The sequence below is a fragment of the Rhinopithecus roxellana genome, chromosome 17 (genome assembly GCF_007565055.1).
Source record: "Rhinopithecus roxellana isolate Shanxi Qingling chromosome 17, ASM756505v1, whole genome shotgun sequence".
Taxonomy (NCBI): Eukaryota; Metazoa; Chordata; class Mammalia; order Primates; family Cercopithecidae; genus Rhinopithecus; species Rhinopithecus roxellana.
Genome location: NC_044565.1, coordinates 62629037 through 62644059, shown reverse-complemented (window position 1 = coordinate 62644059; position 15023 = coordinate 62629037). Strand labels below are relative to the sequence as shown.

At 36.9% G+C, this 15023-nt stretch overlaps 1 protein-coding gene across 5 annotated transcripts in view; it reads left to right on the top strand.

Annotated features, from left to right (window-relative positions):
• Positions 1–15023, top strand: part of NCOA1 (nuclear receptor coactivator 1) — a 159229-nt gene that overhangs the window by 90516 nt on the left and 53690 nt on the right. For all 5 annotated transcript variants that reach the window (XM_030920914.1, XM_030920916.1, XM_030920915.1 and 2 more), the window contains 2 exons: positions 395–1718; positions 4837–5017. In XM_030920914.1, coding sequence (XP_030776774.1) covers positions 395–1718; positions 4837–5017 — 1505 coding nt within the window. The remainder of the gene's footprint in view (positions 1–394; positions 1719–4836; positions 5018–15023) is intronic.

Below are 15023 nucleotides of genomic sequence, written 5' to 3'. Positions count from 1 at the left end.
AAATAAATGCTTTATAAACAGAGGTGTGAGAAGTTTTTTTCAACCAAAAAATTATTATAATGTTAATTGTGTATATTAAGTTTAGAAATTGTTTAAAAGAACATATATTGGATTTTTTCCAAAACCAAGAAAAATTTATTTTACATATAACTGAGACCATTATCAAATGTAAGAGTCGATAAGCATTATTTCTTATTAAGTGGTGCTAATATTTTACAGTAGTTTTTTCTTAATTTAAGAAACTTTTTTCTTAATTTAAGATGATACAGAAGCTCTTTACTTGATAGCTTGCAATATTAATGAGATCAATGGTCTTGTTTTAGAATATGTATCATGAAAATATTTTAATAGAAACAAATGAAGATGTTTGAATAATAATGTCTTTTTCCCCCAGGGAGCACAGTGGGCTTTCTCCTCAAGATGACACTAATTCTGGAATGTCAATTCCCCGAGTAAACCCCTCGGTCAATCCTAGTATCTCTTCAGCTCATGGTGTGGCTCGTTCATCCACATTGCCACCATCCAACAGCAACATGGTATCCACCAGAATAAACCGCCAGCAGAGCTCAGACCTTCATAGCGGCAGTCATAGTAATTCTAGCAACAGCCAAGGAAGTTTCGGATGCTCACCTGGAAGTCAGATTGTAGCCAATGTTGCCTTAAACCAAGGACAGGCCAGTTCACAGAGCAGTAATCCCTCTTTAAACCTCAATAATTCTCCTATGGAAGGTACAGGAATATCCCTAGCACAGTTCATGTCTCCAAGGAGACAGGTTACTTCTGGATTGACAACAAGGCCCAGGATGCCAAACAATTCCTTTCCTCCTAATATTTCGACATTAAGCTCTCCCATTGGCATGACAAGTAGTGCCTGTAATAATAATACTAACCGATCTTATTCAAACATCCCAGTAACATCTTTACAGGGTATGAATGAAGGACCCAATAACTCCGTTGGCTTCTCTGCCAGTTCTCCAGTCCTCAGGCAGATGAGCTCACAGAATTCACCTAGCAGATTAAATATACAACCAGCAAAAGCTGAGTCCAAAGATAACAAAGAGATTGCATCCATTTTAAATGAAATGATTCAATCTGACAACAGCTCTAGTGATAGCAAACCTCTGGATTCAGGGCTTCTGCATAACAATGACAGACTTTCGGATGGAGACAGTAAATACTCTCAAACCAGTCACAAACTAGTGCAGCTTTTGACGACAACTGCCGAACAGCAGTTACGGCATGCTGATATAGACACAAGCTGCAAAGATGTCCTGTCTTGCACAGGCACTTCCAACTCTGCCTCTGCTAACTCTTCAGGAGGTTCTTGTCCCTCCTCTCATAGCTCATTGACAGAGCGGCATAAAATTCTTCACCGGCTCTTACAGGAGGGTAGCCCCTCAGATATCACCACTTTGTCTGTCGAGCCTGATAAAAAGGACAGTGCATCTACTTCTGTGTCAGTGACTGGACAGGTACAAGGAAACTCCAGTATAAAACTAGAGCTAGATGCTTCAAAGAAAAAAGAATCAAAAGACCATCAGCTCCTACGCTATCTTTTAGATAAAGATGAGAAAGATTTAAGATCAACTCCAAACCTGAGCCTGGATGATGTAAAGGTGAAAGTGGAAAAGAAAGAACAGATGGATCCTTGTAATACAAACCCAACCCCAATGACCAAACCCACTCCTGAGGAAATAAAACTGGAGGCCCAGAGCCAGGTGGGTAACTGCTTGCTTCACAGAATGGTCATTCCTAGTAATTTTTTTTTTCATTTATTCTATTCCATCTATAGACCAGATATGAATTCATACTATGTTTTTTCCTATCCATTGGGCATATATTAAGAAGTTAGTATCAATAATTGATCACAGCATGCCCTCAAAAGTTTTCTTTAGAACTTCAGAAGGCTACAGTTTTAATGTAGAATTCTAAAAAAGGAGATTTTTCTTTCTCTGTAAAATCAGAGTTCACATCTTTAGACCTTTTTTAAAATACCTTCCCTGTCCCTTCTTCCCATCCCTACCTATTGAATGTAACTCTCTAGGAATAAAACCTAGGAACCAAACCTAAGTTTGGGAACCTCTGATGTAAATGAAGTGGGAGAGAAATGTAAGGAGGTGGACAAGGTTACCTAGTCTGGCTTGTTTTTTATTTCCTTTGAAGCATTTCCTAAGGCTGTTTTCCTTTTCATCTGATTCTGACTACCCTCAACCATCAGAGAATAGGGACTTGAATATTCCGGGTAACAGAATATTGCCCTTGTAAAACATGACCTGAAACAGACGTAAATAAAGACAAACCTTTCCGTAAGTTGTTATGGATTAGAAACCTTTATGTTTAGGATGGGGTGAAACTGGTGTAAAAGTAAACAGGTATCTTCATTTATTGTATAATTGCTTATGGACTCTGAAGGAATATAGTTTTAAAAAAATATGGCCCTTCCTAGGAGTTTTCACCTTATTTAGAGACAGAATATAGACATTCATTCATCAGCAGACTATGTACAAAGCAGTTTATCCACAAGACTCCGTTCTAAAACACGAGTCACACTTAGTATGCATAGGTCCTTCGGTTTCTTGATTCAGCTTAGTTTTCTACTCTTATCTCACAAGAGTCACTCTCTTCCCTCAGGAATACTGCATTCTAGGCAGATGGAAGTCTTTGTCATTCCTAGAATAAGCCATTTTTCTTCTAAACATATTCTGCCTTGCTCTTCTTTCTGTGCCCACTGAACTTCTATTCATCCTTCACAAACCAATTCAAATAACATCTGCATAAAGCCTTCCCCAAGTATCCCTAGTTAGACATTTGCTGCCTCTGTCCTCTTGTAGTGCTTCATATGGTCTCTGTTTACTATTTGTAGTAACACTATTTTGACTGGTTCTGTACATGTGTGTTCTTTGAGGATAAGGCTGTCTCATGTTTCTTGGTACAATGAAACTAATTTTTAAGCAGAAAACAGCATTAAATAATAAGTATACTAACTTTAAAAGGAAAAGGTTTATAAGATAATGCCATTGTGTTCAGTTCTGGTGCATCTGTTTTGTGCACATGTGCGTGTATTTCTGTTGAATTGATTCCTAGGAGTAGAACTACAGGATCATAAGATATGCATATGTCCTTTTTCGTAGATAATGCCAGTTTTCCTAGTGTATCAGTATATTTTCTAGTTGCTCCAAGTCCTTAATACATGATATTATCCATATTTTAGATTTTCAGCTATTCTGAGGGTGTGTTCTAATTTGCATTTCCCTGATAAATATTCATTGGTCATTTGGATATCTTCTTTTGTAAATTGCGTAGTCTAGTCTCTTGACCATTTTTTAATGTGTTTTTATTTTGCTTATTGACTTTTAAGAGTTCTTTATGTATGAGTTCTTTATTGGACATATATTTGCAGATATCTTTTCAATGCTAAGGCTTACCTTTTCATTCTCTTACTGGCACTTTTTGATGAAGTGAAGTTATTCACTTTAATATAGTTCAGTTTGTCAATCTTTTCCTTTATGGTTAATGCTTTTTGCACATGTGTGACAAAAGACATGTTCACAAATGTTTTTAACAGCTTTATTCGTATCAACCAAAAACTGGAAGCAACCCAAAAATCCATCACAATAGAGTGGATAATTATGTTGTGACATATTCATACAGTGGGACACTATTCAGCAATAAAAATGAATGAACTACTGCTAAATGTGACAGTGCCCGAACCTCAGAAATATAATTAAATACATACATTTAGTTCTATTTATATACTCTAGAAACAAAAATTTTAGTTGAACTAGATAATGAAACCCAAAAAGTAATCATAATATAGCAATATTGTGAAATAAAGGACAGTTTTCTTCTCTACATAACCTAAGACAGATGTAGGAACTCCCTATTTATTCTTTTTTTTTTTTTAATTTTTTTAATTGTATTTTAATCTTTTTAATTTTTAATTTTTTGTATTTTAATTTTTTTAATTGTATTAATTTTATTTATTTTATTTATTTATTTATTTATTTTGAGACAGAGTCTTGCTCTGTAGCCCAGGCTGGAGTGCAGTGGCATGATCTTGGCTTACTGCACCCTCTGCCTCCCAGGTTCAAGCGATCCTTCTGCCTCAGCCCCACTAATAGCTGGCATTACAGGCACACGCCACGATGCTGGGCTAATTTTTGTATTTTTAGTAGAGACAGGGTTTTGCCATGTTGGCCAAGCTGGTCTCGAACTGCTGACCTCAGGTGATACACCTGCCTCGGCCTTCCAAAGTGCTGGGATTACAGGTGTGAGCCACTGCACCCGGCCTCCCTATCTATTCTAAAAGATATGTTTCTTATACTGTTAAGTCCTTAAGTGGGAAGTAATCTTTCTGATATCTTTAAAGCTGATACATAATTTATGAAAAAATTTCCCAAACTTTTTTAAATTATAAAAAAGTTGAATCAATATAAGTTTAAAGTAAGTCATTTTATGAAATTTTGAAAAATATGACACGAAAAAATCAACAGTAATGCCATCATCGTAACACAATACTACTGACACTTTTTTCCAGTCCAATCTTTTTTTATACATAGATTTTTATACCAAGATCTAGTAGCCAAATATTATAGGTATATTATTTATATCCTGCAGTATATGAATACTATATCAGAAGCATCCAAATATTTTCCCCTATGGAATAGTTAGCTCGTGTAATTTCCAAGTAGCCCCAATCGTTCTAATTATTTCTTCTTTCTTTCTTCTCTCAAAGTCACACTGAATTCATAGAGTTTAAAGAAGGAGCCTTTTTTCTGCGTTGTTTCAGGTGAAAGTATAGAATATATGTCCTCTAACTTTGGTTTCCATTCTTAGTTTACAGCTGACCTTGACCAGTTTGATCAGTTACTGCCCACGCTGGAGAAGGCAGCACAGTTGCCAGGCTTGTGTGAGACAGACAGGATGGATGGTGCGGTCACCAGCGTAACCATCAAATCGGAGATCCTGCCAGCTTCACTTCAGTCCGCCACTGCCAGACCCACTTCCAGGCTAAATAGTATGTTTTGGGGACAACACCTCATTTTAAACGTTTAGTGATAATGTGGATTAGCATTTTATCTCTCACCAGTATTACACAGATCCTTGGCTTAAGAGTGAAATATCTTTTTATTAATGCCACTACAAATAATAAAACAGTTATATTTAGGTATGTGAACTTCATGCATCATGTGTATTTTAAATTATAACCTCTACCCTTTTGTAATTAATGTTAAGGTGAGCAGTTGATGTTAAGGAGAAAAATTTTGTTGTCTCACCCAAAACACCCCATAACAGGACTTTCAGAAATACAATATTGGGTCAGATTGTTTCCAGATATCTTCCTTGAAAACTAATCCTATGAGTTGCAGAAATAAAAGATTTGGCACTAAAATACACTGGGCAAATGCTACATATTCCATACATTTTGTATTGATGTTTCAATGCCTATTAGCAGTTTTGATAAGTCGTGTATTAAAGAAAGTAGTTTAGATTTCTTTTACCCAACATTCCCCAAACATTCCTGATTATGGAATTTCTTTTCTCAAGTAATACATGTTATACCAGAGAATCAGTTTTCCATGAAGTTGCTTAGGAGACAGCTGTGTTAAAATATGTTATTGTTCTAACCCAAGTTAGCATTTTCCTAGTTGAGAGACACTTTGATAGTTTAATACATTAAATTTATGAAAATAACGCTGTCAGATTTTTTTACCCATCACATTTTGATGTTGAAAAAACCAGTGGTAAGAATTCCATTGTATGACCTTGAAACTAAGGGAAACTAATCAGCTCACTTTCAAAATTAGTCTGGATTTCCGACCTTAGTCCTGTCCCTTTTCTGATGGTATCGGATGTGGGACTTCAGTTATTTCAATCCAACTGGAACTTTTAGCTGTCATGACCCAATTACTGATAGTTTGCCAAGATTTCAGACAGCTGCAAAGAATAATCTTGAATCATCTGTGACATTTTTGGAGGCAGTATTTTAGCTGACCGGAGCTTTAGAGGAAAAGTCAGAAGCCTAGATTAAAATCTCACATTCTCCAGTCATTAACAGCCTTACCTCAAGGAAGTGCATTTTTTGAACCTTAATTCTCTTTATCTGCAATATAAGAATAGATTAAATGATTTTGAAAGTTTCTTCTAATTGAAACAGTGAGACTGTAGACTGGAATACCAGTCACAGTTGAGGAAACAGTAAGATGCAAGGCTGAAAAGAGATCAAATGAAAGTCTGCATATTGATTGGTTTGGGGGTCCTTATCTCCTTCCCCATCCAATATGGGGGACTGGAAGAATTTTCTCAGGGCACATTGAATGGGCAGAAAGATGTCTAGATGTGAGTATATAAGTACAAAAGCCATTCTGCTATCTCATCATCCAACAATGAAGGATACCAGGAGAGACAAGCCTAGCACTCAGCCCTCTCAGTCCGTGTTTTAGGACACTGACTGAACAGACACAGTCAAGAATCATCAGTACTTGGAGGAAACTCTGTAACTTGAAAGGGAAAAAAAGAAATAAACAGAAAAAGTATGCAATGGAAATACATAATGAATACATAAACCAAAAAAGAAAAAAACTACTAGAAATCTTAGAAAGATAAAAATGTATTACCCCTGAAAATATGGAAAGGGAAAAAAAGGGACAAAAAACAGAAAAAACTCTTGGAAATTAGGTATCCAACATTTTTTTTTTTTTTAATGAGAGAAATGTAAGATGATACAGCTTAGAAAAGCTTCCAGAAAGAACAAAAAGATGCTCCCAGAAAGACAAATGGGAAGTAGGGCAGAAAAAGTTAAGGAAATTACAAGGTCCACCTCAGAGGGCCAATAATGATTAAGAATTATACAAACAGGCCGGGCACGGTGGCTCATGCCCGTAATCCTCGCACTTTGGGAGGCTGAGGCAAGTGGATCACCTGAGGTCAGGAGTTCAAGACCAGCCTGACCAACATGGTGAAACCCTATCTCTACTAAAAATATACAGAAATTAGCTGGGCGTGGTGGCAGGCACCTGTAATCCCAGCTACTCGGGAGGCTGAGGCAGGAGAATCACCTGAACCCAGGAGGCAGAGGTTGTAGTCAGCCGATATCATGCCATTGCACTCCAGCCTGGGCAACAAGAGCAAAACTCTGTCTCAAAAATAATTAATTAATTAATTTTAAAAATTTAATTTAATTTAAAAAATAAAAGAATTAAACAAACAATTAGGGGGAAACTTATCAAAAAATATAAGAGAATTTTCTGCAACTAACTAAAGGACTTGCTTCTCCGGATTACAGTGTTTCAACAGAAATGGAAAAAAAAAATACTTGTACCAAAGCTTGTCATCATATCATTCTGGAACATGAGAGATAAAGAAAAGATTCTAAAACCTTTCAGAGAGAAGTTGTTAATTCCATACAGTGAATCAGGAATTTCTCAAAAGGTAATGTTGTAACTAGAAGACATTGATGATTTGAGAAAGAGGACTTCTACTTTCAACTGTGACAACAATAATTGACACTGGTCTAGTCCTCCCACTGTAAATAATGGGAAAAAGAGCAAATATATTAAACAATTCTTGTAAGACAATAGATAATAGGCAGTGTGAGACTGTGATCTCTCTGAGAAGGAAGCAAGTCAGGTGAGCTCTACAGTCATCTCAACTTTTTTCTTGGAGACGTTTACCAAACCAAGTAAAGGTAGGAGAAACCCAAAATAAGCATGGATATTTTACTAAACTCAGAAAATAGTGATAGGAGTTCAGTGACCTTGGGGCAGCTATAACTTGCTGAACAAAGTACCTGAGAAGAGAAGGATATGTAGAAAAAGAGCAACAGAAATCTGAATCAGAGTTCTTTTAAATCCTTGGCTGAATACTACACTGTGCATGTTTTCAACAATACTCCATTAGGTAGGGCAAAGAACAGTTTGTGAAGGAAGAACAACTATCAGGAAGGAGTGAGCTGAACAACTACCAGAACTCACACAAGATTGGAAGATAATCAAGTCCTGACCAGTCTACCAAGGAGTCGGTAGACCTTCTTGAACATCTGGGACATTTAGTAGAAAATGGCCTCACTTTAAAGTGGATTTACTCTAGACCTGCTTTGACATCTTAAAAACAAAGCTCAAAAGGATCAAGCTGGTGTGCAAGTAAATTAACTGTCTGAAAGAACAGTATTCAATAGTTTTTAAAGAGGATACCAAAATTCAGACATTCAGCAACATTATATTCATAGTCTCCAACATATAATAAAAAAATTAAGACACATGATGCAGCAAGAAACTGTGACCCATACCCAAACAGAGTCAGTTAATAGATCCAGAAATGACAGAGATGTTAGAATTAATAGAAAAAGACTTGAAAATAGCTATTCTAAATATGTTGAAGAACTTAAAGGAAAACATGAACATAATGAAGGAAGAGATATAAACTACAAAAAAAAAAAAAGAGCCAAATAGAGCTGGTAGCACTGAAAAATACAATATTTAAAATGAAAAATTTGTTGGAGGGCCTACCAGTAGATTAGACACTGCAGGAAAAAACAAAAAGAGCAATAAACATGACATAGTATTAGAAACTATTCAAATTAGAGGAGAAAAGAATACCACAAAATTATCAAGGACCTCAGTCACCTGTGGAACAATACAAAGCAGTCTAATATACACATAATGTATAAATAATACATAATTATGGAAGAATGAGGAGCAGGTGAAATTTTTGAAAAAATAACAGCCAAAGTATTTACAAATTTGTGGAAATTTATAAACCTGCAAATCCAAGAGTTTAATGAATCCCAAGCAAAATAAACACAAAGAAAACTACTACAAGCCATGTCATAATCAAATTGCTAAAACAAAAATCTTAAAGAAAAATGACACATTATGTCAGATAAACAAGAAAAAAACTAACTTTCTATACTTAGTATCATTCAAAATGATAGAGATGAAAAAAGATAGAAAATGATATACGATGAACAAAGATAAGAAAACAACTAACTTTCTATATCCAGTATCAGTCAGAAATGCAGGTGAAATAAAGATGTCTTCAAACAAACCACACTGAGAAAATTTGTCACCAGCAGATTACAGTATTGTTCAAGCTAAAATAAAATGAATCCAGATGGAAACTCTAACCTACAGAAAATAATAAGAGAGCCAGATAAGTAAAGGTATGAATAAATGGAAAATCCTTTTTTCTCATTTGTTAGTTTATTTAAATGAAAAATAACTGTTTAAAGCAAAAATAATAACAGTGAATTATATATGTAATATGTAGAAGAAAAATGTGTGACAGTAATAGTACCACAGATGGGGTAGAATAAATGGGAAAATACTGTTTTCTATGAAATAGTATAATATTTGAAGCTAGAGGCTAAAGTTAAAAATGCATTTTGTTAATAGAAAAATACTCTAGAAGTGTCCTGTGTGTAGAAAATCCTAAAGAAGTGAGAGGAAAAGCTACTTGAATTAAATGAATTTAGCAAAGTCACAATATGTGTACTCAGTATTTTAAAAAATCAATTGTATTTCTATTAGTCACATACAATTGGATAATGATATAGAAAAAGCAATTTACAAAATACATAAAATGTTAAGACATAAATTTTAGATGGAATAACATGTGCAGTACTCTACACTGAAAACTACTTTGCTGAGAGAAATTAGAGGGGGCCAGATAGATGGAGAGGGATACCATTTTCATGGATTGTAAGACACAATTTTGTCAAGATGTCAATTATTCCAAAATCGACCCATGTAAATTTAATGTAATCCCAATAAAAATTCCAGCAGGCGGCCGGGCACGGTGGCTCACGCCTGTAATCCCAGCACTTTGGGAGGCTGAGGCAGGTGGATCACAGGGTCAGGAGATCAATACCATCCTGGCTAACATGGTGAAACCCCGTCTCTACTAAAAAAATACAAAAAATTAGCCAGGCATGGTGGCGCCTGGTGTCCCAGCTACTCGGGAGGCTGAGGCAGGAGAATGGTGTGAACCCGGGAGGCTGAGATTGCAGTGAGCCAAGATCACGCCCCTGCACTCCAGCCTGGGTAACAGAGCAAGACTCTGTCTCAAAAAAAAAAAGAATCTCAGCAGGCATTTTAGTAAAATTTGACAAGCTTTTTTTAAAATGTATATGAGAATGCAAAGGTCCTGAAATAACCAAAACCATTTAAAAAAAAAAAGAAAACTTGGGAGTATTTATACTACCTGATTTTAATACTTCTATAAAGCACCAGTCATCAAGATGGTGTGGTTTTGGAATAAAAATAGACATATAGATCAATGCAAAATAATGGAGAGTCCAGAAACAGACCCACATTTATATGGCAAATTGACATTCAACAAAGACACCAAAGTAATTAAACAAAGAATTGTCATTTCAATACATGGTGATATAACAACTGAACATGTAGAAAAAAATGAACCTTTACCCCTCTCCTCATCCCATACACAAAAAAAGAACTTATTTTGAGTCAATCATAGGCTTAAATATAAAACTATAAAGCTTTTCAACAAAAAAAAAAAAGTCATTGAGATAGACACATTTTTGGTAGGGCACAAAAAGTGCTAATCATGAAAAAAAAATATTGATACATTAGACTTCATTAAATGTTAAATCTTCTACTCTTTAAAGACCACCTTGAAAGAAAATGAATCAATAATCAATAACCTTTCAAAACAGAAATCACTGGGCTAAACCCACTTGTAATTCTACCAAACATTTAAGGAAGAGATTATATTCTCTATAATCTCTTATAGAGATTATAATCCAAAAAATAGAAGCAAAGAAAATATCTCCTGACTCACATTGTAAAACACATATCTGATATAAAGGAGTGATACCCAAAATAAACAAAGAACTCTTAAAATGAAACAATAAGAAAACAAGCAACTCAATTTAAAAATGGGCAAAAGATCTGAACAGACACCTCACCAAAGAAGATATACAGATGGTAAGTAAGCATATGAAATGATGCCCAACTCGCTTGTCATTAGAAAATTGCAAATTAAAACAACAATATGCTGGCGGGGATGTAGAGCAACAGGAACTCTCGTTGCTGGTGAGAATACAAAATGGTACAGCCACTTTGGAAGACATTTTGGCAGTTTCTTTAAAAACTAAACATACTCTTACCATATGATCCAGCAATCGCACTGCTTGATATTTACCCAAATGAGTTGAAAACTTATGTTCACACAAAAACCTGCACATGAATGTTTATGGCAGCTTTATCCATGGTTGCCAAAACTTGGAAGCTATCAAGCCATAGAAAGACATTGCTGAGAAGAAGCCAATCTGAAAAGGCTACATCCTGTATAATTCCAACCGTATTTTGGAAAAGGCAAAGCTGTGGAGACAGTCAAAAGATCAGCAGTTGCCAGGGGTTTGTTGTCAGTGGTTGCCAAAGGCAAGGATGAATAAGGAGAACATGGGATTTTATGTGATAAATATCATACCTAAAAATCCCCTGTGTTCATATCATGTGTATATAAATGTATATAGACATATACACTTACATATATATAAATCATGTCTATGCAATGACATGTATCCTGTCATTATGTATTTGTCAAAATATCAAAATCCACAGAATGTACAACACAAAGAGCTGTACATGTAAGTCTAATGTAAACTGTGGACTTTATTTAATAATAATGTGTCAATATTGGCTTATCAGTTCTAACAAATGTACCGCACTAATGCTGTAGTAGGAAAAACTGTCCAATCTAAAAACTGGGCAAAGGATTTTAAAAGACATTTCACAAAGGAAGATAGGAAAATGGCAAATCAGCATGTGAAAAAATGGTTAGTATCTTTTTTTTTTTTTTTTTTTTTAAGTCTTTCTGTTGCCCAGGCTGGAGTGCAGTGGCATGATCTCTGCTCACTGCAACCTCCGCCTCTCAAATTCAAGCAATTCTCATGCCTCAGCCTCCCGAGTAGCTGGGATTAGAGGTGTGCGCCACCATGCCTGGATAATTTTTTTGTATTTTCAGTAGAGATGGGGTTTCTCCATGTTGGCCAGGCTGGTCTAGAACTTCTGGCCTCAAGTGATCCACCCGCCTTGGCCTCCCAGAGTGCTGGGATTACAGGCATGACCCACCGCTCCCTGCCAAGATACTTAACATCTTTAATCGTCAAGGAAATGCAAATTAAAACTACAGTACAATACCACTGCATACCCATTAGAATGCCCAAAAACTAACAATACCAAATGATGACAAGGGTGTAGAACAATTTGAACTTTTACATTGCTAATGGAATGTAAAATGGTGTAGAAATCGTTCAGCAATTTCTCATAAAGTTAGTCATACATTTACCATGTAACCCAGCAATCCAACTTTTAGGTATTTAACCAAGAGAAATGAAAGTCCATGTCCATAAAGATACTTGACTACAAATATCCAAAAGCTTTATTCAAAATAGCCCCAAACTGGGTAGGCGCGGTGGCTCACGCCTGTAATCCCAGCATTTTGAGAGGCTGAGGCAGGCAGATCACTTGAGGTCAGGAGTTCGAGACCAGTCTGGCCAACATGGTGAAACTCCATCTCTACTAAAAAAAATACAAAAATAGCCAGGTGTGGTGGCAAGCGCCTGTAATCACAGCTTCTAGGGAGGCTGAGGCACGAAAATCACTTGAACCTTGCAGTGAGCCGAGATCGCACCACTGCACTCCAGCCTGGACTACAAAATGAGACTGTCAAAAAAAAAAAAAAAAATGCTCCTACACCGGAACAAACTAAATGTCCATCAACAAATGGTGTATTCATAAAATAAAACACTGCTCAGCAATGAAAAAGAAGGAAACATAATACTATTACATTGGATGAATTATTCTTGGAAACATTCTAAGTGAAAAAAGCCATATATATTCAGAATTTTTTTTTTTTTTTTTTTTTTTTTTTTGAGACGGAGTCTCGCTCTGTAACCCGGGCTGGAGTGCAGTGGCCGGATCTCAGCTCACTGCAAGCTCCGCCTCCCGGGTTTACGCCATTCTCCTGCCTCAGCCTCCCAAGTAGCTGGGACTACAGGCGCCCGCCACCTCGCCCGGCTAGTTTTTTTGTATTTTTAGAGACGGGGTTTCACCGTGTTAGCCAGGATGGTCTCGATCTCCTGACCTCATGATCCGCCTGTCTCGGCCTCCCAAAGTGCTGGGATTACAGGCTTGAGCCACTGCGCCAGGCCAGACTTCTATTACTACAGATTAGTTTTGCCTGAGAGCTTAAAAAAAAATTCTGGGCCGGGCGCGGTGGCTCAAGCCTGTAATCCCAGCACTTTGGGAGGCCGAGACGGGCGGATCACGAGGTCAGGAGATCGAGACCATCCTGGCTAACATGGTGAAACCCCGTCTCTACTAAAAAAATACAAAAAACTAGCCGGGCGAGGTGGCGGGCGCCTGTAGTCCCAGCTACTCGGGAGGCTGAGGCAGGAGAATGGCATAAACCCGGGAGGCGGAGCTTGCAGTGAGCTGAGATCCGGCCATTGCACTCCAGCCCAGGCGACAGAGTGAGACTCCGTCTCAAAAAAAAAAAAAAAATAGAAGTCTGATCATTGTTTGCCTAAGTTAGGGAAGATTGATAGCCAAGGAACATGAAGGAAATTTTAGAGGTGATAGAAATATTCTGTTTTCTTGATTTGAGTGGAAAGTCCTGGGTTTATACCTTTCTCAAAAGTTGTTGAACTGTACAAAATTTGAACCTAAAATGGGTGCATTTTATTGTGTGTAAATTATACATCAATAAGGTTTAGTTTAGAAATATCTGAGAGTTGGCCGGGCGCGGTGGCTCAAGCCTGTAATCCCAGCACATTGGGAGGCCGAGACGGGCGGATCATGAGGTCAGGAGATTGAGACCATCCTGGCTAATACGGTGAAACCCCGTCTCTACTAAAAAATACAAAAAACTAGCCGGGCGACGAGGCGGGCGCCTGTAGTCCCAGCTACTCGGGAGGCTGAGACAGGAGAATGGCGTGAACCCGGGAGGCGGAGCTTGCAGTGAGCTGAGAGCCGGCCACTGCACTCCAGCCTGGGCGGCAGAGCAAGACTCCGTCTCAAAAAAAAAAAAAAAAAGAAATATCTGAGAGTAGAATGATTTCCAGCCAATAATTAGGTATCACATTTCTGGTAGTTGTAAAGATAAAATAAAGCATTTTCAGATATAAAAGGCCTCAGATTTTATTTGCTTGATATATTCACCTTTTCTAGCAAAGGTCCTGGAGGATGTACTTAAGCAAACAGGGGAAAACCAAAAGAGACAGAGGAAGCAAAGGATCTGAAAGGAAGCCCAGGAATGACACCTGATCAACAAGATGAGGGAACAACCAGTGCATATTGAACTGGGGGCCTGACAAATCCTCTAGAAAGGAGGCATCCGGGGAAGAAATGAACTGATCTCCTTGAGTTTATAGAAAATGTTATTGATAGATTTATGTCAAAAAGTTGAAACATCTGATAAATTCTACTAGAACCACTGACAAATGAAAAAATAAGAAAATTATTAACTCCAGAAAAAAGTATGGCACAAGAGAGGAGGTTCAAACAAAGTGCACAATTTGACTTAGCAGTGAGCAATATTTTCATAATCATAAGAATCAAAATATTAACTTTTGATTTTATAAAAAACTATGATCTCTGTTAGCGAATTGGGAACCAGGATGGTAGTAAGAGAGGTACATATGGAAGAGTTAAGACCTCATCTATAATGAGGGAAAGTCGGTAAATCTAAAATTGAGACATCAAGAAATAGCAGTATATGCATATTTAGGAACAAATAGGCAATGCCAAAGTAAACAATTTTCAGAGTTACAGATGGTTGCCTCTGTGGAGAAGGAGGTAACTAAGTGACTGGAAGGAGTGAGGCAAGAAACTGCTATTATTTATTATGGGCCTCTTGGTTCTGACTTATAAAATTATATATGTGTGTTAACTTGATGAAAACTAGAATTAATAGAAATAGAAAGTATCTGCTAGCTTTGCAAGTTGTGAAAGTGGGGTGTTTTCTTTCATAATCTGTATTGAGGCAAATAACTTTTT